This window comes from Arvicola amphibius, chromosome 7 (genome assembly GCF_903992535.2).
Source record: "Arvicola amphibius chromosome 7, mArvAmp1.2, whole genome shotgun sequence".
NCBI classification, from domain to species: Eukaryota; Metazoa; Chordata; class Mammalia; order Rodentia; family Cricetidae; genus Arvicola; species Arvicola amphibius.
The window spans coordinates 104,506,226-104,529,766 of NC_052053.1; the positions used below are offsets into that span (position 1 = coordinate 104,506,226).

Here is a 23,541-nt window from a genome sequence, read left to right on the forward strand (position 1 = left end):
CCTGGTCCACAAAGGATGTTTATTTGATGTAACAAAACAGTACAGTTAGTGTTAGACCCAACCACAAAGAACAAGGGAATGAAAAATTTATACAATGTACATAGAAAAACAAGATGTTTGCTATGACAACTCTATATTCCTAAAATAATGCTTCTAAAAAAAATCACTCAATTATTGAAATCTATATGAAAAAAGATGTTAATAGCGACAAAGTGCATAAAACCAAACATCATATTTTGAACAAATTAACAGACTAGGCAATTTTACTAACAATTCATGATTTTTTTGTTGTTTACAGTATACTCAAAATGTCTTTACACCAACAGGGTGGGCAGAACATTTATGTTTAATATTATTACACAATATTAGCATAAGCTTCCACAACTACATAGGGAACTGTTTTCTTTTGAGCTGGTAAAGTAACTAAAGAAACATCAGATAATTTCTCTGAATTGAGAATTTTATCCAAATAAATGCCAAATACCTTCCGGATATATGCATATCTCTCTGTATCATGTAAATGGCTTTACCCATATAAAGAAACCATACAGTTCAAGAATCATTACAAGATCAACAGTGTCATGATCCAGGCTTAGCAATTTCATAGGCCAAAAAAAATTTCTTCTTAAAAACTAGTTTTATAAATGCAGAATATATTGCATGAGTAACTGCTGGTATTTTTAAGAAAATATATTGTGCAATTGTGGCTACCATCTACTGCTGACAAAGCATTATTTTCATGTAAAACATGAAAAAAATGAGTAAAAAATTTTCAACTGCCTATGATCATGATGAAGAGTTAATGCCTTCTTAAAAAGTTATATTGGCATTTCATTAAAAACAATTCAATAAGGGACAAACTCCCTCACCAAAAATAAATAAATAAAAGGTGCATTTTAAATGACTACTGCAATGCAATGGTGGAAATGCTGAGGAGATGTGAACGCGCTGTGATCTGGCATTAAAAGAACACTCTAAAAAGGGCATTAATGAAAATTAAGTAGAAAGGGGATCAAAACTAAACTATCTGAGTTTGTGCAGTATTGTAGCCAGGCTTCTAAACTTAGATATAGAAAATATAAATAGACTGCTGAGCCACCAGTGTCCAAAAATAACCAACAGAAACAAAAACCCAAACAAACAATAATAACAATAACTGAAAAAAAAAAAAGGAACACAGAAAACAACAAAAGGAATGAGATTATAAAAAGCTCAGTTAACTTGATCCAGAGCTCTGAGTAGTTCTTCACCCTGCAGCAGGTTTCTGCTGCCTTGTACGGGAGCATTAACTTCACAATCATAACTGGTCAGTTGTGGTAATCCACTCTCATCCATTGATTGCCCCAGCAGTCTACATGCTAAGTCTGAAAAACAAAAGGATACCTAAGTATCATTAAATTGATATTGTGTAGTAGGTATTGGGTAAAATAAAACAAATTTCTGGAAAGGTTTTTAGCCTATGGGGCAAACCCTTCACTATGCAAATAAGTATAATCAAGCTTATTTCTGCTGTCAGGATGATTATATGAAGTCTGCTCTGAAATGCCCAATCCCTGAATTTCAAATGTGGCCAGAAGACAAAATGCTACTGTACTTCATCTTTCTTTCTTTCTCTTCCTTTTTCCTTCCCTTCCCTCCTTTCTGTGCTCTCTCTCTCCTTCCTAAGGAAGCAGAATCACTGTCACTTGGGTACAAACTCCTAAAATCATTTCATATTTAAACTTCCTTATGCTGGTTAAGAACAAAGAATAAACTAACCAGAGGGTATTAAAATAATTGTCTTTTGCTCCATCCCATTCTGTTCACTAGATTTGCATCCTTTCACACGTTTCCAAGAAAGTGACGTAGTAGGAGCACGGTCACCTGGCTGCTGCAATAATGTTCCCTATAAAAGAATTAAGTTAATATTTAATATATTGAATTTTTTACAATAAAAAATCTTTGTAGTCAGTATACATTTAGTACCAACCAATAAGCCAGTGTCTTAAACAATGCTCTAGAATTTAAAATTGTCTTGTATTAATGTAATTTTTAATTTATTCTTATAATAGTATGATAAAGTTATTTCCTCCCCATTATTGTTAATGTGTTTTTAAATACTTTCCAATCGATCTGTTCTGACCATAAGCTAGCCTCAACTGTCCTTAAAACAGTGCGTCTCTTAAAAATATTTTAGATTTATTTTTATTTTATGTGTGGACATCATATGTGTATGGTGCCAGCAGAGGTCAGAAGAGCGTATTGGATTTGCTGGAACTGGACTGGCAGAGGGTTGTGAGCCTCCATGTGGGCGCTGGGATTTGAACTTCGATTCACTGGAGGAGCAGTCAGTATTCGTGACTACTGAGCCATCTCTTTAGTAATGAGGAGAGTGGTGCTGATACTGAGGGTGGAGTGATGAGCAAACTTTTAAATTTAACTGCCATGTTTGGGTTTTTCATACCAGAATTTATTTATTAAATATGAGGATTTTTCTTTGTTGTTGTTTTTTTTTTTTTGTTTTGTTTTTAAAAAAAATGGGGCTGGAGAGGTGTCTCAGAGGTTAAGAGCACTGCCTGCTCTTCCAGAGGTCCTGAGTTCAATTCCCAGCAACCACATGGTGGCTCACAACCATCTGTAATGAGATCTGGTGCCCTCTTCTGGCCTGCAGGCAGGATACTGCATAAATAAAAAAATAACTATTTATTAATGATAGCTTTTGAAAATACCATTTTAGTATTTATTTAGAAGACAGCACACCGCTCACACTCACAATTCCTGGTGCTTGGAGAAGGGCGCCGTCATGCTCCATCTTCCGCTTCCTCTGGGCGCTCTGCAAAGCTGTTATCTTTGGGTTTAAGTCTTCCTCAGTAACAGTATTTCTGGAAAAGAAAAAGCAAACCATTCTCGCTAAGACCACCATTGTTCACTGGATTTACTGGGGGACTACTGAAATATAAGACAACATTCATTTCTGTATAGAGTTTTCAGTTTATAAATGTTTCAGCTGGATAAAGGGCCATACACCTATAGTCCCTGTTTGAGTCCAGCTGGCTACATTTTAAGTTTAAGGCTAGCCTGAACTATATTCTGAGAATCTGCAACCAAACAAAATTTATGTTCATTTTAACCTCACTCTAGCACTCGAGGATAGATATGACAGGTACTTTGTACCTTTCATAAATTTTATAAATGAGAAACTGAGGCCAGTTAGGTAGCTTGCTCTAAGTCCCACTGCTAATTATTTGTAGCTACGGAAGCGCATGCCAGGCCTTCACATACTTATCTCCTCCACAGTGACCTTTGCACTCCGCTGGTCTGGCCTCAGTACTGACCAGTATATAACCAATATATATCTGAGTTGCTGCATCTGAAATATTAGGCAACAAGGAACTATTATAAAGTCAATTAAGCTTTTTGTATTTTGTTTTCAGTTTCCAACAGAAAGCCAAATGGCTAAGGCATATATGACTCTTCTATAAATATTGAGTTCTTAATTTTAAAATATTTATAAACCATGTAGTATATAAGCAAGCTGGTTTAAAATTTTTATCAAGTATATTATGTTTACAAAATATAATTCAGTCTATCATGTAAATATCATCTGTAGTTGTGCTTCTGTTATGTTTATTTGGTGTGTGTGTACACCACCACACTCAGCCTCTTAAGCTTGTAATTCTGACTCAGCTGCCTGAGAACCTGGACTAATGACATATTTTACTATACCCAACTGAAAATACTGAATTCATCTAAAGACCCAAGCTTTTTTCCTAGGTCAAGAGAATGGCAGGCCTGTCCTAGCACTTCAGGTGAAGGGGTGATAAGAGGCAACAAAAGTCCCAGTTACAGCAGAGTTTTTTCTTCTGCTATCAGAGGCAGTTGCTGACTAGGCACAGGACAGAAGGAATCATTTTTCTTCTACTAACTAGCAAAAATTACTTTCCTGTAGGTGTGGCCTCAAATTTAAAACACATCAAATACCATTACATATTATATACAGAAATTCTAAATATTTGCTCAAACATTGCTTCATTCCATAGAAAAAATAATGTAAATCATTCTATGACTCTTGGTAGATCTAAACAAAACTAATTTTTTTATAATAATGACAACACAAAAATAAGTAATGAAGAATAGAAGTTTGAGACTCGCAAGATTTTAAAAAGGTCTGCAAACATCCATATTTACTTGTGAGAACTAAACACCACCAGGCTCAGTCTGGGATGAGAAAGAACCATTTAGCTAAAGGGCTTTTCTTCAGGTATAGAAGGATCTAAATAGGGAAGAAGCTATTTCCCATTCTAAATGGAACACGAAGAAATGCCTGACATTTATAACTTACCAACTGGACTTACTTTGATGTTCCTTAAAGTACATGTCAGAAAGATGGCTGTATGTTTAGAAATCATTTAACGTCACCTATGTACTAGAACATGACTGAATGTTCCATATAAATACCTTTGACTCAAAGTGACAGACACATTAGGGCTCCTTGGATGAGCTTTCTCTGCCTGTTCTCTGACTCTCTTTCCTGCTCTGTCTGGTGAGGCTGTCCGACTGTGAGGAGCACTGTATGCTGACGCTGTAGCAGCTGTCGTTTCTTGAGGTACATGGGCAGAAGATGGAGATGCAATCAGTATTTTAATGTCTTCTATATTGTCCTTCGTCACTGTTTTCAATTCATCAGTGGTGGTGGCAGTGGTGGTGGTGGTTGTGGCGGCAGTGGCAGTAATGGTAGGTTTCTGCAGCTGGGTCTGCTGGAGCACTGTCACTGTGCTCACACTTGGAGGGCTTGAAGAACTGCTCTCTAATGGCGACAACTGATCAAAGGACCGCAACTGGAAATCATCATCCATCGGGATATAGGGGGCCAGCATCTCCAAGTCTAAATCGGTGTCCTTTCAAACAATAAATAGAGTTTTTATAATGACCACACTTTGTAAAAGAAAAACAAGTTAAGCCCAGTCATTTCAGTTTAAAACTTAATAAAATACAAAATAAGCAAGGCAACACACCTGAGTTGAAAATGGATTCTTTGCTTCTGTGTCTTCGGCAAAGAGTTTTTCCACCAGTTCCAACTTGAAGACATTGACCATATCACTATCCACATCAAAACAATATTCACTGGGACTGTTAGGCTGTGAAAGGAGTTAGCAGTGTTTACTTTCTCTTGAAGAAGTTGCTAGGTTTGCTTATTAAGAAGTTTCAGGCTCATACAATGGAAAGATTATTTGGTAAGCTGTGGTGGAATACACCTCTAATCCCAGAACTCAGAAGGCTGAAGAATCTGTAAGTTCGAGGCCAGCCTGGTCTACAAAGTGAGCTCCAGGCCAAAAGGGCTAATAATAGTGAGACCCTGTCTCAGAAAACCAAAAACCAAAACAACAAAACCAACAAAAAACCAAAAACTAAAACCCTGCCCCCCAAAAGAAATTTATTTATTCTAAAGAATAAAATTGACCAAGCAATTCAAGTTCTACAATGATACCAATTAACTAGAAGATATTTTCCCTGGAATCTTAAACGTCTATTCTATTACGTTAGGAGTTATAGGAAAGAATTTCAATAAATAATACTGTAGCTTGGTATGCTAGATGTAACACTTTGCTCTTCTTCATTTTTCATTAGATTTACTTTTGTTAGCTCAATGACAAACACTTCTGTGCTGGGCAAACCATCAAAGCAAAGAACATATTCTTCAAAAGGTTTTGAGAGACCATATTGCTTAACTTACGCATGCCAATTTTAATTCCTAACAGTTTAATGCAGATCCAGACTTACTGTGCTTCACTAAGCAGGTTACAAAGTTCAGATCTAAACTGTCCTGCTCTGAAGCTCAGTGTTAACAGTAGAAAGCTCTGAAATGAACTGTTCTGGATTTGGAAACAGCTGTTTGTGACACTTTCAGCCTGGTCCAACCTAAATATTCAAAACTATTTCTGTTGGGTTTCAGAGAACTATCAGTGCCAGGCATATTTATCCTTGACCTTTTCTTCTGTTGTAGTACCCACCTCAGGTGAACTTTGTCTAGTGCTTCCATCAGAAGGACTCGCTGGCTGATCTTGAATCTGGGGCATCGTAAAGGAGAGTTCCAGTGACTCCGGACTTGGCTCTAATTTTAATGCAACCTCTTGGTTTAGTGCAGGATCAGCACTACTTCGAAGTGGCTTTGGAGTTTCAGAGGCAGGTAATGGAGACATTGCCAGATTTATATTTGTTAATTTTTCATTAGAAGAGGGGAACATTACATCATTATATAATGGGACATCTTCAAGTTGTTGGTCTTCAGTTTCTGTGTCTACAAAAGAAAAATTTCATCAATCTAGAGAACATTAGGATTTTAACAGTCTTTAATTGAAAAGTTTACAGACATTACGGTATGACAATTAGGTCTGAGTTACCTTTTTTGTCCACCACTGACAACTCCTAGGATATGTAACTCTAATCTTTTTATATGCTCAAAGTTAGCCTAATTTGAAATAACAGTTTTCATTTTCACGTTTGTTTTATGGTAAGACTGCTTCTTCAATCCTTTATCATTTACCCAATTATATCTACTGCAATTTAACTCTACTGAATGGTGCAGTGAGGTGGCAGGGAGGCTAGTAGAAAGTATCAAGAAATACCTTCAGGATACTCTTAACTACAATTCCCAACAGAACATAAAAATAAAAGCAGGAAGGCTATGAAATTTCAGAAACAAACGTATCAAACAATACTTTTGAAAAACTATACAAAAAAGTGCAAGCATCATACAAATGCTTAAGTCAAGAAATGTAGCACAGTGCAGGTGAACTGGGACAGGAAGCAGCAGACACAGCTGAAGAAATGGATAGACTCACTAAGCACCCACCATCACTGCCAAAATCCAGAGATATGATCGTGTCCCCAGCAGCTGGGGCCAGCAGAGTTAGAGCATCAGGTTCTTTCTTAAGCTTATCAAAAAGGCAGCTTGTATCCTCTGATTCAACTTTGGTGAACAGCTGAGTCATTTTCATATCTGAAGATTCAACTGGTTTGAGGACACATTCTGTTTGTTGAAGGGAGAAAATCAAGTCGTGCTGAATAATACCACTGTCAAAAAAGGAGATTAGTATTTGTAAATTAGCACTTGACACAATGACAGTGAAAGGTGAAAGGGAAAAGATTTTTACATATCTTTGTTTTGTTTTGTTTTGTTTTGTTTTCTAGACAGGGTTTCTCTGCAGCTTTAGAGCCTGTCCTGGAACTAGCTCTTGTAGACCAGGCTGGTCTCGAACTCACAGAGATCCGCCTGCCTCTGCCTCCCGAGTGCTGGGATTAAAGGCGTGCACCATCACCGCCCGGCTGATTTTTACATATTTTAAGATGAATAATCTCTCATGCATATTTGCCACATTTCTTTTTTCCCCCAGTGTTGATGATTGAGCCCAAGACCTTGTGCATGCTAGGCAAGCATTCCACTACTGAGAAAATGTACATTGTTTTAAAACACCAATATGAAAATATAAAAATTTACATAAAATTTACTAATTAAAATATTCAACTTATTTGAGTTGAAACACTCTTTGAGAACACTTAAGTATATGAAGGACACAGAGTAAGATGTGCTGATGCTCACAATGAAAAGGACACAACACTATTCTTCAGCACTAACACACGAGGCATGGTCTACAGATATTAGAATATAACGATAATGACCACAGTTTTTATGCAGGGAGTCATATTTTTTTCGTGGAAATGATATAGTGATGTCATTTACAGGCTAGGAAGAAAGAAAGGGATGATGAACAACCACCGAGCTTCATGTCTGGCATCAAGGTACTTTAGCATGAACAAAGAACATAAAGCCTGACATATACAACCCTTGCCTTCAAGTAGTTTATAATACAATGTTAAATGCATAAACAATTACAATACACTGATCACTCCTAAAATGGAAAAGGGATCTTTCACAGAAAGGTGAACAAGCTGAAACTTGGGCTCAAGTAACATTCATGAGGCAGACTGGGGAGAGGAAGAATAGCTTTACACAAAGGCAAATATCACAGAACTCTTTAGAACTAAGATGATTCTTTGGGGTTAGGAGTGGTAAGGCATGGAGTTTGATCCTTGCACTAAAATTATCCCCCTAAGGAAACAACAGAAAACTAAAAGTTGTAAGAACAAAATGGCCAAAGTCTTCATCAGAGGGGAACCTGGATTTGGTGGCACCTGTGAAAGCTGTGCTGGATGGAGACCGCTGGTCCAGCCCTGCAACGCTACACAGGGCAGCTGAAAAGTCAGGCTGGCCTGGTCTAAAGTGTGTTCCAGGCCAGCCAGGCCTACTCAGTGAGACAGGGAAAAAAGTAAAGGGTACAGAACATAAGGAAACCAACTCTCCACACTAGAGAGCTACGCCTGGCAGTTAAATTAAAATGTTTTGGTAATGTTTTAAGAGTGACTGAATGGGGCAAAGCCTACTGGAGAAAGTTCCAGAGATCATGAACGTAACAACAACCCCCGTGTCACATGTCACAGCATACAGAGTGTCATGGTGTCCTCACAGAAGACAGTCATTTAACCTTCACAGAACCTTCTTGGCCATAAGATAGTACCTGCTTAAAACTGAACTACTAGGAAAATAGATCCATAGACTGATTAAAAAATAGATTCTGTTTTGTGGGATCACTGGAATAGCTAGTTAGGAATGGTGGGCCAGAGTATAAATCATAATCCAGTAGAAAAAGAAAAGTAAAAATAAAACTAAGTTTTTATTATTTTATCTCTTCTTAATGAAGTCACATACATAAATGTAAAAGTGTCTCTTCCCCATCTCACCTCACAACGTAGTTCACACACACAATGCACTGTGGCTGAGAGTTCTTCGTATTATATATGACAGTCGCTTGAGTTTCAACCCAGACATAGCCACCTCTTTTGGCAAGCATCCTGTACTGTCCCGTGGTGACTTGTCCTTTAGTAAACACTAGGGATAAGAAAGCATCACAAAGAAAACATAACTGAATACTCAATCTTAGAAGTGTTGAATGTAGATTGTTGGTTTTTATTTTTTTGTTTTTCGAGGCAGGGTTTCTCTGTAGTTTTGGATCCTGGAGCCTGTCCTGGAACTAGCTCTTGTAGATCACACTGGCCTCGAACTCACAGAGATCCGCCTGCCTCTGCCTCCCGAGTGCTGGGATTAAAGGTGGGTGCCACCACCGCCAGATGGGTTTTGTTTTGTTTTAGGACAGGGTCTCTCTATGGAGCCTTGGCTGTCCTTATGTAGACCAGGCTGGCCTCAAACTCAAAGATCTGCCTGCCTCTACCTTCCAAATGCTGGAGGTGAAAACTTCCACTGCCATGCATGACTGGATCATTGCTTTTTGTTTGTTTTTTAAAGGAGAGATATTTAAATAAAATTTTCTGACTGTCTAAACTGATAAACAAAGGCCAAACACACTTGAAAATAAACTCCAAAGTAAAATTCCTATCTTACTATAAAAGAAGGAAAGCCAGGAATGAGGGACAAAGTAGTTGCAGTACCTTTAGTGACTTATGGTCAAAGTGTCAGACTAGAGACTGATCACATGGTACATTCAAGAAAATGGTATTATTGTTTCCTTAAGCATCAGATAATCAAATGACTAAAAAAAATTTATACAGAACATTTGAATGTATAAGTTAATATCATTCTGTAGGCTTGTAGCAATTCATGCAGTATAAATTAATTACTGACTTAAGAGAATATAGTAAATCAACCATAACGATGCTATCACGAATATCCATGCTCTGACTACAATGTAGGTATACTCTGTAGTTTAAGGCCAGACTCTGTAGTTAGGTCCAGATTAAACAGGCAAGTGAGAAATTATAACATTTGGCTTACTTTGGTATCATAAACTTCCTGAGTAAAATTCAGAAGCCTAGTATATGTCAGGGTGACAGCAATCATGTGTGTATGATACTAATCCCATTCACTGATGCATGAAGAAATGCTTCTTACCTCCTATTGACCAACCACTGATTTCAGTATACAGATAGATATGTGGGCTAGATAATTTAATGTATCATTAAATGATTTTTTGATAATTATTTGTAACAAAACAATAATTTCATGATCGAGACATCTTATGAGGGGCTGTAGAATGTTCCTGGTCTAAGGAGACTGGGTAGTAACAAACAGTAGAGACTGTAGGACTTGAGCAATGAGACTACCTCTTTGAGTTTTTCTACTGTACTTACTATCATGATGAGTTTTGGTCAGATGATCAGAGTCCAAAGCATGATAATATTCATAAATTGAGCGGCCCAAAAGTTCTTCTGGCTCATAACCCATCAGCTCAGTAATTCTGTTTAAAAAAATTAAAGATTATTTTTTGCTTAATAAGTTTACAACTCACTCTTAACAATTCTATACTCCAGCTAGGTGGTAGTGGGGCATACCTTTAACCTCAGCACTCAGGAGGCAGAGGCAGACAGAGCTCAGTAAATTTGAGGCCAGCCTGTTCTATAGAGAGAGTTCCAGAACAGCAAGGACTATGTACAGAGAAACTGTGTCTTGAAAAACAAACAAACAAAAAATACCCTCCAAAACCAACCAACCAAACAAACAAAAATCCCAATTCTATACTTAGTATAATAGTGAGGTTTCCATGTCATTTAGACCCATCCTTGATATTTGTTATTTTTAAAAACACATTTAATTATACATAGTAACAATACCTTAAAATACAGTTTAAATCTATAGCAGTTTATTTTTCATTCAGCCAAATTCTTCACCTTATAATTTTTAAGCCCCTGGTAAGGTCTCACTTAAATATCAACTATAAAATTTCACTTTCATTAAGCCAAGGACATCCATACTAAATGGAAAGTAAAACATTAACTATTGTGATGTTTTAGAAAATCACTCTTAGTTGGTTTCCATATTAATTACCTGAAATTATAAGAATTAATTTCAGATGAAAGAATGGCATCTACATGAAAATGGGCTGAAAACTAATTCAGGTAGCCTGACTGGTCCCTGGCAGTTCCTTTAGGGTGGATACTTGAGATGACTCTCTGTATCAGCCTAGAAACCATGAGGACCCACTGTATGAGAAAGAAGGCTGTCCTCAATCACACAATGCCAATCACAAACATTTTCCTCTGAAGTCTTTCTGGGAACAATCATGAACCAAATGTTAAGACTGCTCAGCTTAGATTTCAAAGGGCTTAAAAACAAAATAAAACAAACAAAAACAAAAGAGAAAAACTGAGGTGCAGGCAGAATGGGCACAAGCAAGGTAGCTTTGTTCTAACAGTACGTTAAATAAAATAGCTTGTGCTGTCATAGTTTAAGATCTGCTATTTACTCTAAAACCAATAAAACAATTATTAAAACATAAATCAAACTCTTGCTTCTTCAAAAAAGCATATACCAAAATACACCAACACTAGGTGGCAGCATTGCAAAAGGAAAATAAATTATGCTTCCCCCTCCATCCCAGAATGGTAGTAGGGATTGGACCTAGAGCAGTAGTTCTTAACCTTCTCAATCCTGCCACTCTGTAACACAGTTCTTCATGTTGTGGTGACCCCCAACCATAAAATTATTTTCATTGCTACTTCATAACTGTAATTTTGCTACTGCTATGAATTGTAATGTAAATATCTGTTTTTCAATGGCCTTAGGCAACCCTTGTGAAAGGGTGGTTCAACCCTCAGAGGGGTCATGACCCACTGGTTGAGAACCACTGATCTAGGGATTCACAAATGCTGGACAAAGTCTAGCCCCTCCCCCTTTTGTGCTGCTGGTGATGGAACCAAGAACCTTGTGCATACTAGGTTTTCTGGTTTAAATGTTTTCTAGGAACTTCTTGCTCTATAACAATCAAGAGGTGGAAAAAATTTTGTCCAATTTTAAGAAAATCTTTATATCACACTTCTAACATCCAGGGTCACCAAAATGGGCCAGCAGGTAAGGCACCTGCTACCAAACCTGACAGCATGAATTCGGTTTCTGGGACCCACATGGTGGATTACAGCATCTTTGATAAATAAAAATCTTGTTCCCATATACAATACTAAAAAAGCAACTGATGGATTTCTAACAAGAGAATGGCATGATCTGATCATCACCCTGGAATGCCCTCTTTGGGCACATTGGATGTAAGAGTAAAAAGGCACAAATCTGTTGGTAGAAATGCAGCTCATGAGTTTATGCAATAACTCAGGCCAAAGGTAATGAAGTAAAGAATTAATGACAGGTAGAAAGAACGATGGGGAGGACAGTTGAACAGTGCATTTATGCTATTTAGAGACAACTAAGTATAGTTTATGGTAAAAGTTAGAGTAAGGTATCAACAGAGCTATGTCAATAACGCTAGGCATCCCAAGAGGAGCAGCAGCGGTGCAGTTCAGGAACAGAAGTATTTACTTCATTATACAGAAAATGATCGCGACAGAAACATCAAATTGGCAATTACATGAGCAGTAACAGATTTAGGAAATGGTGACAGGAACCATGAGTGGAGCTGAAGGTGTCTAATGGTTAAAGAACATTTCTTTAAACTTTGCCTTTGAAATTTATGTTCTCAATTTAAGCAAGATTCTCTAAAGCAAAAGGAACGTCATGATTTTTGTGGTTGCTTGCAGTACCAAGATATAAACTCAATGCCTTTTGCATGACGGACAAGTAATCCATCTCTGACTTATGTCCCTAGCCCTTTACTTTTGCGAGACAGCTGACTGTGAACTTACCTTCCCCTGCCTCAGTCTCCCAGCTGATGAGATTATAGGATTGTGTCACCAGATCCAGCTACGAATCTCATCTTAATAGTTTTGTGTAACACCTGGCAGAGTATTTACAAAGCTAATCTTCTGTTTTTGTATCCCAGGATGCATCTTCTTATTCAGCTTCATGAATACATGCAATATACCATTAGGTTTTTACTACAGTGAGTATGAAAAGGCTACAGAGAAATTTAAATTTTAAAAGTATAAAATAGAATTAATTTACCTTTCATCACAGTAAGAAAATTTCATATCCAGGCTGTGTCGACTGAGAAAAGTCTTGCTATCTAAAGGAATCTCAATATTTGATGGATGAGGAATGGGTTCACAAATCAGCACCAAGCAGGTCATGGGTGGTTTCTTGTACCCACACTGAGATTGGCTACTGTTGGTGTCATATACATGAATATGGCCTGTGCAGTGAAGCACCTGTGTATGAGCAAGAAAATAAGCAGTTACCTTTTTCCTTTTTTTTTTTAAATATTTATTTATTTATTATGTATACAATATTCTGTCTGTGTATGTCTGCAGGCCAGAAGAAGGTACCAGACCCCTTTACAGATGGTTGTAAGCCACCATGTGGTTGCTGGGAATTGAACTCAGGACCTTTGGAAGAGCAGGCAATGCTCTTAACCTCCGAGCCATCTCTCCAGCCCCCTTTTTCCTTTTTTAAAGGGGGGAAAAGAAATGCAGGTCAGTAGTTGAGTTAACCTGACAAACTTTATAAAAGTGTATCTTTGAAAATGAAAAGAATGTGTTCTTCATGACACCATCTATGATCTAACCTGTGTACCACAGTTATTATAAAATAAAAAGGGGTAGTGGGGAGCTGGAGAGATGGCCTGACAGTTGAGATATAAGATAATTAGGTAGTTCTTTTTAAAAAAGCATTGTGAGGGTGGTGTTCTAGAGAGACGAGGCAGTGGTTACGAGCACTGACTACTTTCCAGAGGACCAAGACTTGGTTCCTAGCACCCACATGGCAGCTCACAACCACTTGTAACTCTAGTTCCGGAGGACCTGATGATGCCTTCTCAGCTCTTCAGACAACAAGCATGTACGTATATACTGATATACATGGAGGCAAAACATCCATGCACATAAAGAAAAACTACGGCTCATTTATAATCCAGAATATGGATCTAATGCCCTCTTCTGCCTCTGCAGGCACTGAAAGCACACGGTAAACTTACATACATCCAAGTAACACACACACACACACACACGAGAGAGAGAGAGAGAGAGAGAGAGAGAGAGAGAGAGAGAGAGAGAGAGAGAGAGAGAGAGAGAGAGAGAGAGAGAGAGAGAGAGAGAGAAGCAAAAAGGTCTCCTGTTGAAGTCTGAGCTGTCTTTCCTGCAGTCATCATTATAGTTGATTTTGCTGTGGTGATTATGGTTCAGTACTGAACAGGAAAATAAACAGTGATGGATAGAAAAGTAAACCTAAAACAGGATTTAAATACTAGTTGCCAAAGCCAACTGACTAAGTTAGCTTGGTATAGAAATGCCACATTTACATAATTTAAATTTATATCCCAAGCTGGCAAATTACTATGCTGTTTTGAAAGGAGATTGCATAGACTGGATGCAAGTGCAAATATGCAAAAGGGAACAAATATAATTAGCCACTAATAATTCTTTTTTATGTGTGTAGGTGTTCTGCTATGCAAAAGGGAACAAATATAATTAGCCACTAATAATTCTTTTTTATGTGTGTAGGTGTTCTGCCTGCATGTATGTGTGCGCATTTTGTGTGTACCGGGTGCCTGAAGAAGAGATCAGAAAAGAATATTGGATCTCCAGGAATTGGAGTTACAGATTGTGAGCTGAAACCTGGGTGCTGGGAACCAAACCAGGTCCTTGACAAGCAAGTGCTCTTAACCACTAAGCCACTTCTCCAGCTTCCCTTCTCCTTAAAGGGTTGAGACAAAGCACTGTTTGCTGTTTCCTGACGCAGGGCTTGCTGTGCTTCTCTGGCTAGCTGGGAACTTGCCATGTAGACAAGGCTGCCTTCAGACTTATAGCAGGCCTCTGCTTCCCAGGCGCTAGGGTCACTTTCGCCACTCTTGGGGAAAGCTCATGATTTATAAATCAAGTGCCCGCTCAGCTGACTTACCTTCCACGTTGCAGACTTTATGTTCATTGTTCTCCCCCGGCTAGTTAGGGTGCATTTCATTCTGAGAAAAAAGCTTCGCTGTGTGTTTTGTTCTTTACCTTTTTTCACTGGGCCTAATGAAGGCAAGAAACAAAGTTTTAAGCTATAGCTAAACAGAAATTTGTTACAATAAGAGTAGCAAAGTGATGATCTCAGCATTAACATAACATAGCATTTGCTCCCTTTATACCCACTCCAACACATCCATTAGATCTGACAGCTCCACCCTGAGGCAGTGTTTATAAGACTATAGAGATTCCTTGAACTGCAGGAGGAAAGTCCACACTTCATAGGATTAGATGACTGTTAGTCATCTGTGCTGGTGTAAAGAAAATATGAAAATGGTATGAGCTTGCCCTAAGTGTGCTGTCAGAATATAAACATGCCCCCCGCAAAAGAACTTGAATACTTCATGTCCTTTACCAAATATGATAATTCAATTTTGAATAAGCAGCAATATATTTATAGAACTTCAAATACCTTTTGGCAGTAAATAGCATCTGTGTGTGTGTGAAACCCAGACAGAATGTTTTATCGAAAGTTATAAAAATCATGCCATAGTGGTACATGTCAATACTCTCAGCACTCAGAGGTTGAGGAAGGAGGATGGAGAGTTCTAGGCCAACCTGAGCTACACAGTGAGACCTTGTTTAAATTTAAAGTTACAGAATTGGGGCTTGGGAATGTTGTGCAATGGAAGAGTACTTCCTTAGCACATACATAGAAGCCCTGTGTTTGACTCCCCAGTGGCACAAAAAGAAAAAGTCACAGAAATAAATCAATTCAAGTCTACTTAGTCTTATGCCAAACCTTGTAACTGAAATATGAGCTTACATTTAGATGACTAAACAGCATCTTGATTTCCTACTTTCATTGCTTAGTTTGGTTCAAAACAAATGTTTCATTTATATGAAATGCCCAGAGAATGTGGATAAGAGGTTGCTTAGGACTGAACAAGAAGTAGACGGAGATGGATGATATAAAGGTATAGAATTTCTTTTTGAGGCAATGATAAATTTCTAAAATCACCGAGTAAAATGGCACACGCTTTTAATCCCAGCAGCTGGGAGGCAGAGGCAGGCGGATCTCTATGAGTTCAAGGATAATTTGGTCTACTTTGATTTCTAGGCCAGATAGGCCTAGATAGTGAAATCCTACCTCAATACAAACAAACAAAAAACAAATAAATTTTTATTGAAATATATCAAATTTAGGGTACATTTAGGGTATATAAAACTAAAATCTTGGTGGCCCACGCCTTTAATCTCAGCACTCGGGAGGCAGAGGCAGGCGGATCTCTGTGAGTTCGAGACCAGCCTGGTCTACAAGAGCTAGTTCCAGGACAGGCTCCAAAGCTACAGAGAAACCCTGTCTTGAAAAACAAAACAAAAAAACCCTAAAATCTTAGAAAAAAAATCAAACAAAATACTCATTATTCAGGATCTAATGTGTATACTTTGAGTGATACAAAGATAAATAATTAGATGTAATACCTTTAAGCATGTAATAGATACAGTAGGCTCAATAGCAATAGAGTGTAAAGTAGTCAAGACTTAGTAAGAATGCTTTCAAAGGGATCAGATGGTGCCAGAGGGAATTAAGAAGAGACCATCATACTGTGTAAGAAGGCACTAGTTTGAAAAACCTTACTTCATAAAACTCAAGAGTTATAGGCTTCTCTTACTACTTTTGTTAATGTGCGTGCACCCACAATATAACACTTTTGTTTTTGACATGGTTCTCACTGTGTAGCCTTGGCTGGTTTGAAATTAGCTACATAAACCAGGTTGGCCTGGAACTCAAGAGACCTGCTTGTATCTGCCTCCTAAGTGCTAGGATTAAAGATGTGCAACACCACATGTGGGCCTTCCAATTAGTCTCAAGTTATTGAAAACATCCTGAGAAGGCAAAGCACTTAAAATTCTGGTCAACTCCCCCACCCTCCTTTGGGCATTGAGAAAGCCTGAACTCAAATTACTACAGTGTTTTCAGTTAACTGTCTAAAATCCTATTACCTGCCATTTGTACTATGACTTCTTGGCTTAATACTGTTTTTTCTTTTATAACTGTCTTGGTCTTGTTTTTTTTAATTTATTTTTTTATTTTGTCTACTTATGTAATTACTTATTAATTCAACCAGTTTTAAAACTTTTCTGTGGATTTTCTAAAATGTAGAATAACAGTTTGTTATTAACAAAGAACAGAATTAACATTAAATGTAAAGTAACATTCTCTCTTAAATCAGTACATTACCAAAAAATAAATTAGTAACAGTGTCTGACTGACTGTCATATTAAATCAAATAATAGACTTTCCTTCTCACCATTTCTGTGTGTAAGCATTTCTCTCATTTCCTCATGGTCACATGGATGAGTAAAATCAAACACACTGTGTCCAGTTAGTTCAAACTGTAAACACATTAAAGAAAATTAGATCTATATCATGTAATCATAAAGTACCCAGAGGGTTCTTCATATACGGGCACTTTACCTGAGTTAACCCCATGTATTTGTTCACGTTATCCGAAATGTAAATCATGTCACCGTCATCTGTTAGCACCATAACAAAGCCATCCAGGGCTTTCAAATAAAAGCAGTTCATCTGCGCTTCCACTTCATCCTCTGTGTCCAGATCGCCTACGAGGGCACGGGAGCAAAGAAACAAAATGAGGCTTCACTTAGATGCTTTTAAATATCTACAGTATAAACATTGATCTCTGTATATTTCCATGAGATTTTTTCCATTGTTTTGCACAACTGTTTAATTTGCAAACAGGCATATCACTAAGGAAAACAAAAAGGATATTTTAAGAAGAAGATAGGCATGACTTTATAGTCAACATTAAGCAGAGAAGAGAGATAGGTAGATCTCTGTGAGTTTGAGACCAGCCTGGTTTACACAGCAATATATAAACCAGCCAGGGTTACATGGTGAGACTCCCTCTTTAAAAAAAAAAAAAAAGGGGGGAGGGTGTACAACAGGAGGAAATGGAGGAAAAAGGTCAGTATCTTGAAAATGTCTGAATGAAGCTTCAAAAGCTAATAAGAAAAAGGATTCTGTCATGTGGAAGAATCAAGAACATGTTCTAGAGGATGAAACAGTGACAGCTTTATTGGGTTATATCTATTTACTGATCATGTTAATGCACCAGGAGCTATAGAGTTATAGTTGCATGTTTAAAAATAAAGGGCAAATCAAAACAACTTTTAGTACAAAAAGAACTAAGGAAACCAAAGTTTGATTAAAGGTGTAAAGAATACTGAAAAGATTTAAAGTATACATATCACAACATAATTAGGTACTTTAAAAAACCATTGTATGTGGCAGCAGTTAAAAGCACTAAGGTTCAATTCTCAGACTCACAGCTGTCTGTAACTAGTTCCAAGGAATTTGACATCCTCTTCTGGCCTCTGGAGGTACTAGATAGGCATGCAAATGTTGAACGTCAAACACTCACGCACATAGTAAAAATTTAACTATACATACAGCATTGTGGGGCCAGAGAGGTGGCTCCAGCTAATAATGGCTCATAAATACCTGAAATTCCAGCTCTAGGGGATCTGACACCCTCTTCTGACCTTCATAGGCACCTTCATGAGCATATTAACACACACACACACACACACACACACACACACACACACACACACACACGTGCATGAACATGTATGCACACATAGACACATACACACAGTCTCTTACAAATAATTTCTATTTGTCTTTAATTTCTAATTTTTAGGTCTATTATGTCCCTGTAGAACTCACCAGCATCCAGAAGCTTCCTCACACGTAAGTAACTGATGGTGAGCCTCATAACAGAAGCTTTATCAAGATGGGAGCTCACATTGTGGGGAAGTGGCAGCTGATGAGCAAGCTCATAAAAAACTTCTGACTCTTTGCTTCGCCGAGATCTTGCTGCATCTCTGGACTTTTCTTTTCGGCGTTCAGAACTCATCCTACTTAACAGAAAAAAGAAAAAAAAAAGGAAGAAAAAGAAAGAATGTATATGTTAGTTTGCTTTAACTTGAATAAAACTAATTTGCATTTTTGGTGTACTATATAAGAATTAGAAGAAGGCTTGTAATTATATAAGACTTGTATGGGAGATGAACAAAATTTTATATAAGAAAGCTATACAAATTTCGGATCACTGAATACATAATAAATTCTTTTAAGATGTCCAAGCAGTTTTAAACATTTCCAGGCAGATGTGTTCATCCCCAAATTACAGCAGCCTGTGTATCTAATGTCTCACTTTTATTCCAAAGTATTCTTAGCATAGAGAAACCCTAACTAAGTTTGAAGAAGCTAAAGTTGTATATAATAGTTTGAAAACGTAATAATTTTATGGGCAGTAAGATATTAATAGCTATACATAATTTTATTAGTTTCTTTTGACATCAATATTTTCCCACCTACTCTCTGACCATGGGATTTTTACATTTAGCAACTATAAAAAGCTACTACTTTCAGGTTACTCACATTCCTAAAGATTCCTTATCTATTGCTGGCATAATGGATATCAAATAAATGCAGGAATGTGGCAGAAATAAAGATGCATTGTAATACCAATCCATGGGTGGGTGTGCTAGTAAAGGTGATAGAAACATCAATACAATGAATGATACACATTAAGGAGTCTTCCAAAAACAGATTACCAGGTAAAGATATGTTACATTTGTTGATGCTGTGGAATATTATTTTAACTGCGCGAAGGCACGTCACACTCATTTCTGCTGCCTTTGTTAAGGAGGTAAAGATGTGTTATATTTGTTTGTGACGCATTTGTTTAATTATGTAAAGACGTGTTGCATTTGTTTCACCTTGCCTGTCTACTGCACCGGATTGGTCTAATAAAAAGCTGCATGGCCAATAGCTGCTAGCTAGGAAAGGGATAGGTGGAGCTGGTGGGCAGAGAGATTAAGTGAGAGGAGAAATCTAGGCTCAAGAAAGTAGAAGAGAGGAGAGAATGATGAAGAAAGAGAGGGACACACCTGGGGCCAGAAGTCAGGCAGTCACCAGTCAGACACAAAAAGCAGTGAAAATAAGATATATAGAAGGAAAGAAAGGTAAAAAGCCCCTAGGCAAAACATAGATAAAGAGAAACAGGCTAAGTTTTATATAAGAGTCAGCAAGAAAATAACTTAAGCTAAGGCCAAGCATTCAAAACTAATAATAAGTCTCCGTGTCATGATTTGGGAGCTGGTTGGTGGGTCAAAAAAGAAAAAGCCTGGTAATTTGTTTAAGTCATATCAAACAGAGCTGTCTTCTTTGCTTAAATGTCTAGTAACATGCTCTTCTTACTTGAATGTCAGGCTAAAACCTGTCTGTTCTTAGCTACTTCTTTCTGTAAGTCTGCCACAATCAAATATTACTCTGAACAAAGTGCATAGTTATCTCATAACTACTTATAAAGAAACTAAACAGTGTCCCCATTTTTAAGAAACTGGGGCTCCATAGATTAAAAACAACAACTGTGTAGCAAATAGGATAGGAACACCAGTGTTTGTCTTTATTCTTCTACAGTTTTCTCTATTAATGGAGGATTCTGCCTCTATTTTACTCCTAAGCTCCATTCTTATTAGGTCAGATATTTGCTAAATGTTGAAAATAGCTCTTAGAATCTGCTAAAAATTTAGCCATATACCAGGGACTTATTTTACTCAGTTCTTCTTGTACTCTGTGAAGGAAGCACATAATCGCCTCTTCTTTAAGTCTCCTTCCTTTGAATGTGAGGCTGAAAGCTACAAGCACAAAAATCACCTTGTTAAGCACCTGTCAAGAGCTCTCAGCAACTCTTGTTATACAAAGTTTCCAAAGTTTAATGAAGAATGTATATATTTGTTAGATTCTAAACTGTGATACAAAAAGTTCAATTCAGACATTTAATAAATGTGTCCAACTTTTTGACATTGGGACACAATATTGTCATGAACTATTCAACTGAGTTACAAAAATTTTCAATAAAACCTTTAACATTTTATGTAAGCTTACAATTACTTGAGCTAGCCACATTTATAGATATTGTGGGGGCACATGTAGTCTGCAGGCCACTGGTTGGACACACCTGGTTCTAGAGCAATTTCCCTCAAGAACCTTAAGCTTTTAAGTAGGACTATTAAGAATCTTGTCACCAATAGGGGGTGGATATGATTAAAATACACTGCATACAGGTATAAAATTTTGAAAGAAAAAATATCATATAAAGGAAACATCACTTGGAGCTACTCACCTAAATAAATCAGTATATTCTTAGTATTCTACAATAAAAATATATTGAAGCCACATGAGAGTGCCACAATGTCAACAGTTTGAAAATTTTTGAGTGCATTAAAAGTACTTTGTTTTCCATTTGAATTTTGAAATAAAATGTGTAATAATATAGCTTTTGAAACTCATTTCATTGATATAATACTCTGGGAGGGGGTAAGGGAGTTAGCAGAGATCTACTGGGTTATAATGGACACTAACAAATGTTGTTCACACACACATTGTTTCTCTCTTTTTCAGGGTCTCATCCTTATCCATGGCTGACTTGGAACTTGCTATGCAGTCCAGGCTGTCCTCAAACTCAAAAGATTTATCTGCCTGTGACCCCCACCTCTGGGTTTAAACGTATGTGTCATCACCTCTTTAAATTCATATGTAGTGGTAGCTGTGGGAAGCAGTACTCTATTTGAATGACCAGCAATCAACCTAAATATTAACTCAGTCTAGGCATAGAGAACCTTATAAGCAACTTGAAACACTTAACTCCGCTCCCTTTCCTAAACCACTTAACCAACCTAAACTACTGAAAACCAGCCACTCAAATCAAACACTTGAGGGGAAAAAATGATAAAAGCTTCCAGGGTTTTAGAATCTGAACTACATACCTTCTTATCTACTCCCAGGAAGGCTCTGTATCACTCATCTACAGCAGAACTGCGCTCACAAAGGAAATGGGCAGATTTGCAGCATGCAAAGTACCCTATCCAGCAAATGTCCAACTCCATTTGTGATATTTTCAAGTACAGATCTTACTTCTGCTTCTTCTATGTCTGTCTGAAGTGGTATTTCACCCAAGGATATAAATTTCTGTCTTTTGAATAATTTGCTTATCAGTTTCCACAACTATTCTAGATATAATATAAATTAGTAAAACAGCTAAGTCTTTGTAGCATTGTGGTTTCTGCTTTTAAAAAATTATTTTGTATAGAACTCCAGGAAGTATTTTAAACCACTGCCTTTTTAAGTTTACATACAAAGTTTGTGAATAAATTTGTTATATTATGATGAGACCCTATTAATCTTTGGGCTAAGAACACAAAATAAGTACAGATGTTTTAAGACATATACTTGTATTGTCTATTAGCTACAAAACGTCTGTTGGCTTCCTGACTATAAAAGGATGTGACTTTAAGAACTGAAATTAGGAGCACTGGGTTAGAGTGATTGCTGTTCTTGTGGATGATTTGAGTTCGGTTCCCAGCACCTATGGCAGACAGTTCACAACTGCCTGTAACTCTAGCTCCACAGGAATACAACACTCGTTTCTAGCTGCCCACAGGCGCTTGCACGCTTGCACACATGTACACACACACACACACACACACACACACACACACACACAAATTTTTTAAAGAACTGAAATTACGGAGACTGAGCCAGCAGATAACAAGTTTGCTGTCAGCCTGAGCTACAAAGCAAAAAATGTCTCAAAAAAAAAAAAACAACAAATGAACAGTAATAGAAACCCTAAAGCTGAATCACAACATTAAAAATATTGGCAGATGGTGAGGCTTATTACTAAAATAGTTGATGTATAAAATTTTTTAATTTATCCATGAACTCTACTGTTTGACATGAACAAAACAAAACGCTGTGGCTTTGAAAAATGAGTTGTTCTTTCTGTTTTGTTTTAAATTGTGTTTGTATTTCTACAGGACAGACATTCTAAAATAAATGTTCAAGACAATGACTACTTCACTTAAATGAGTAGTAGCTTTCCTAAAAGGTCTGTACCCATTTGTTTCTGCCAATCCACAAACATATCTATGGATGTGTACTCACAACATACAACTTTCCTATGCACTCTGTAGTATTATATATTATGAATTTAAAATATATATTTTTAATCAAACTGATGAGAACTATATCTCATTTCAATTCTCATAACCATGTATTTATGTGTGCATCTGTCTTGAGTGTATTTACACGTGTGGGGGTGGGTATGCATGCATGCATGGAGGCTTGAAAAGGGTATGGAAATCCTTGGAGCTAGGAAATGCCTGCCTTGTGATGTGGGTTTTGGTCCCTGAACTTCAGTCCTCATGATTGCAGAAGTGTTGTTTACTACTGAGCTATCTCTCCTGCCCCCTTCCCATACTTCTTAAAGTCTCAGTCTGAAGAAAATCTCAAGGAATTTCCATATTTCCTTTTTGGCATGCTTGCCTGTAGCTTTAGTCTAAAATTCTACCTTGGTATTTATTACTTATGTGGTGGTATTCTAGATATTTTCCAACTATTAACTTATTTAATCTTTACTCTCAACATCAGGTTACAGATGTACTACACACACCCACATCCACCCACACCCACACACAAAATGAGAGCTTACTAAGGTTATAAAGTTAATAAATTGTAAGACCTATCTATTCCAGGTTAAGCAGTTTGGCTGAGAATCTATATTA

The 23,541-nt window shown here is 37.3% G+C and overlaps 1 protein-coding gene across 2 annotated transcripts in view; it reads right to left on the reverse strand.

Annotated features, from left to right (window-relative positions):
* The window catches only part of Hif1a (hypoxia inducible factor 1 subunit alpha), a 49,676-nt gene continuing 26,135 nt past the window's right edge, over positions 1-23,541 (reverse strand). The window contains exons 2-15 of one of the 2 annotated variants that reach the window (XM_038336934.2): positions 18,635-18,825; positions 17,360-17,505; positions 17,193-17,277; positions 14,831-14,943; positions 12,941-13,143; positions 10,183-10,289; positions 8,779-8,926; positions 6,833-7,053; positions 5,991-6,277; positions 4,995-5,117; positions 4,438-4,877; positions 2,753-2,861; positions 1,759-1,885; positions 1-1,364 (exon numbers count right to left, since the gene is read on the reverse strand). In XM_038336934.2, coding sequence (XP_038192862.1) covers positions 1,213-1,364; positions 1,759-1,885; positions 2,753-2,861; positions 4,438-4,877; positions 4,995-5,117; positions 5,991-6,277; positions 6,833-7,053; positions 8,779-8,926; positions 10,183-10,289; positions 12,941-13,143; positions 14,831-14,943; positions 17,193-17,277; positions 17,360-17,505; positions 18,635-18,825 — 2,452 coding nt within the window. In that variant the 3' untranslated portion in view covers positions 1-1,212. Of the gene's footprint in view, positions 1,365-1,758; positions 1,886-2,752; positions 2,862-4,437; positions 4,878-4,994; positions 5,118-5,990; positions 6,278-6,832; positions 7,054-8,778; positions 8,927-10,182; positions 10,290-12,940; positions 13,144-14,830; positions 14,944-17,192; positions 17,278-17,359; positions 17,506-18,634; positions 18,829-23,541 lie in introns of both variants that reach the window. The other variant, XM_038336933.2, reaches the window with a different exon arrangement.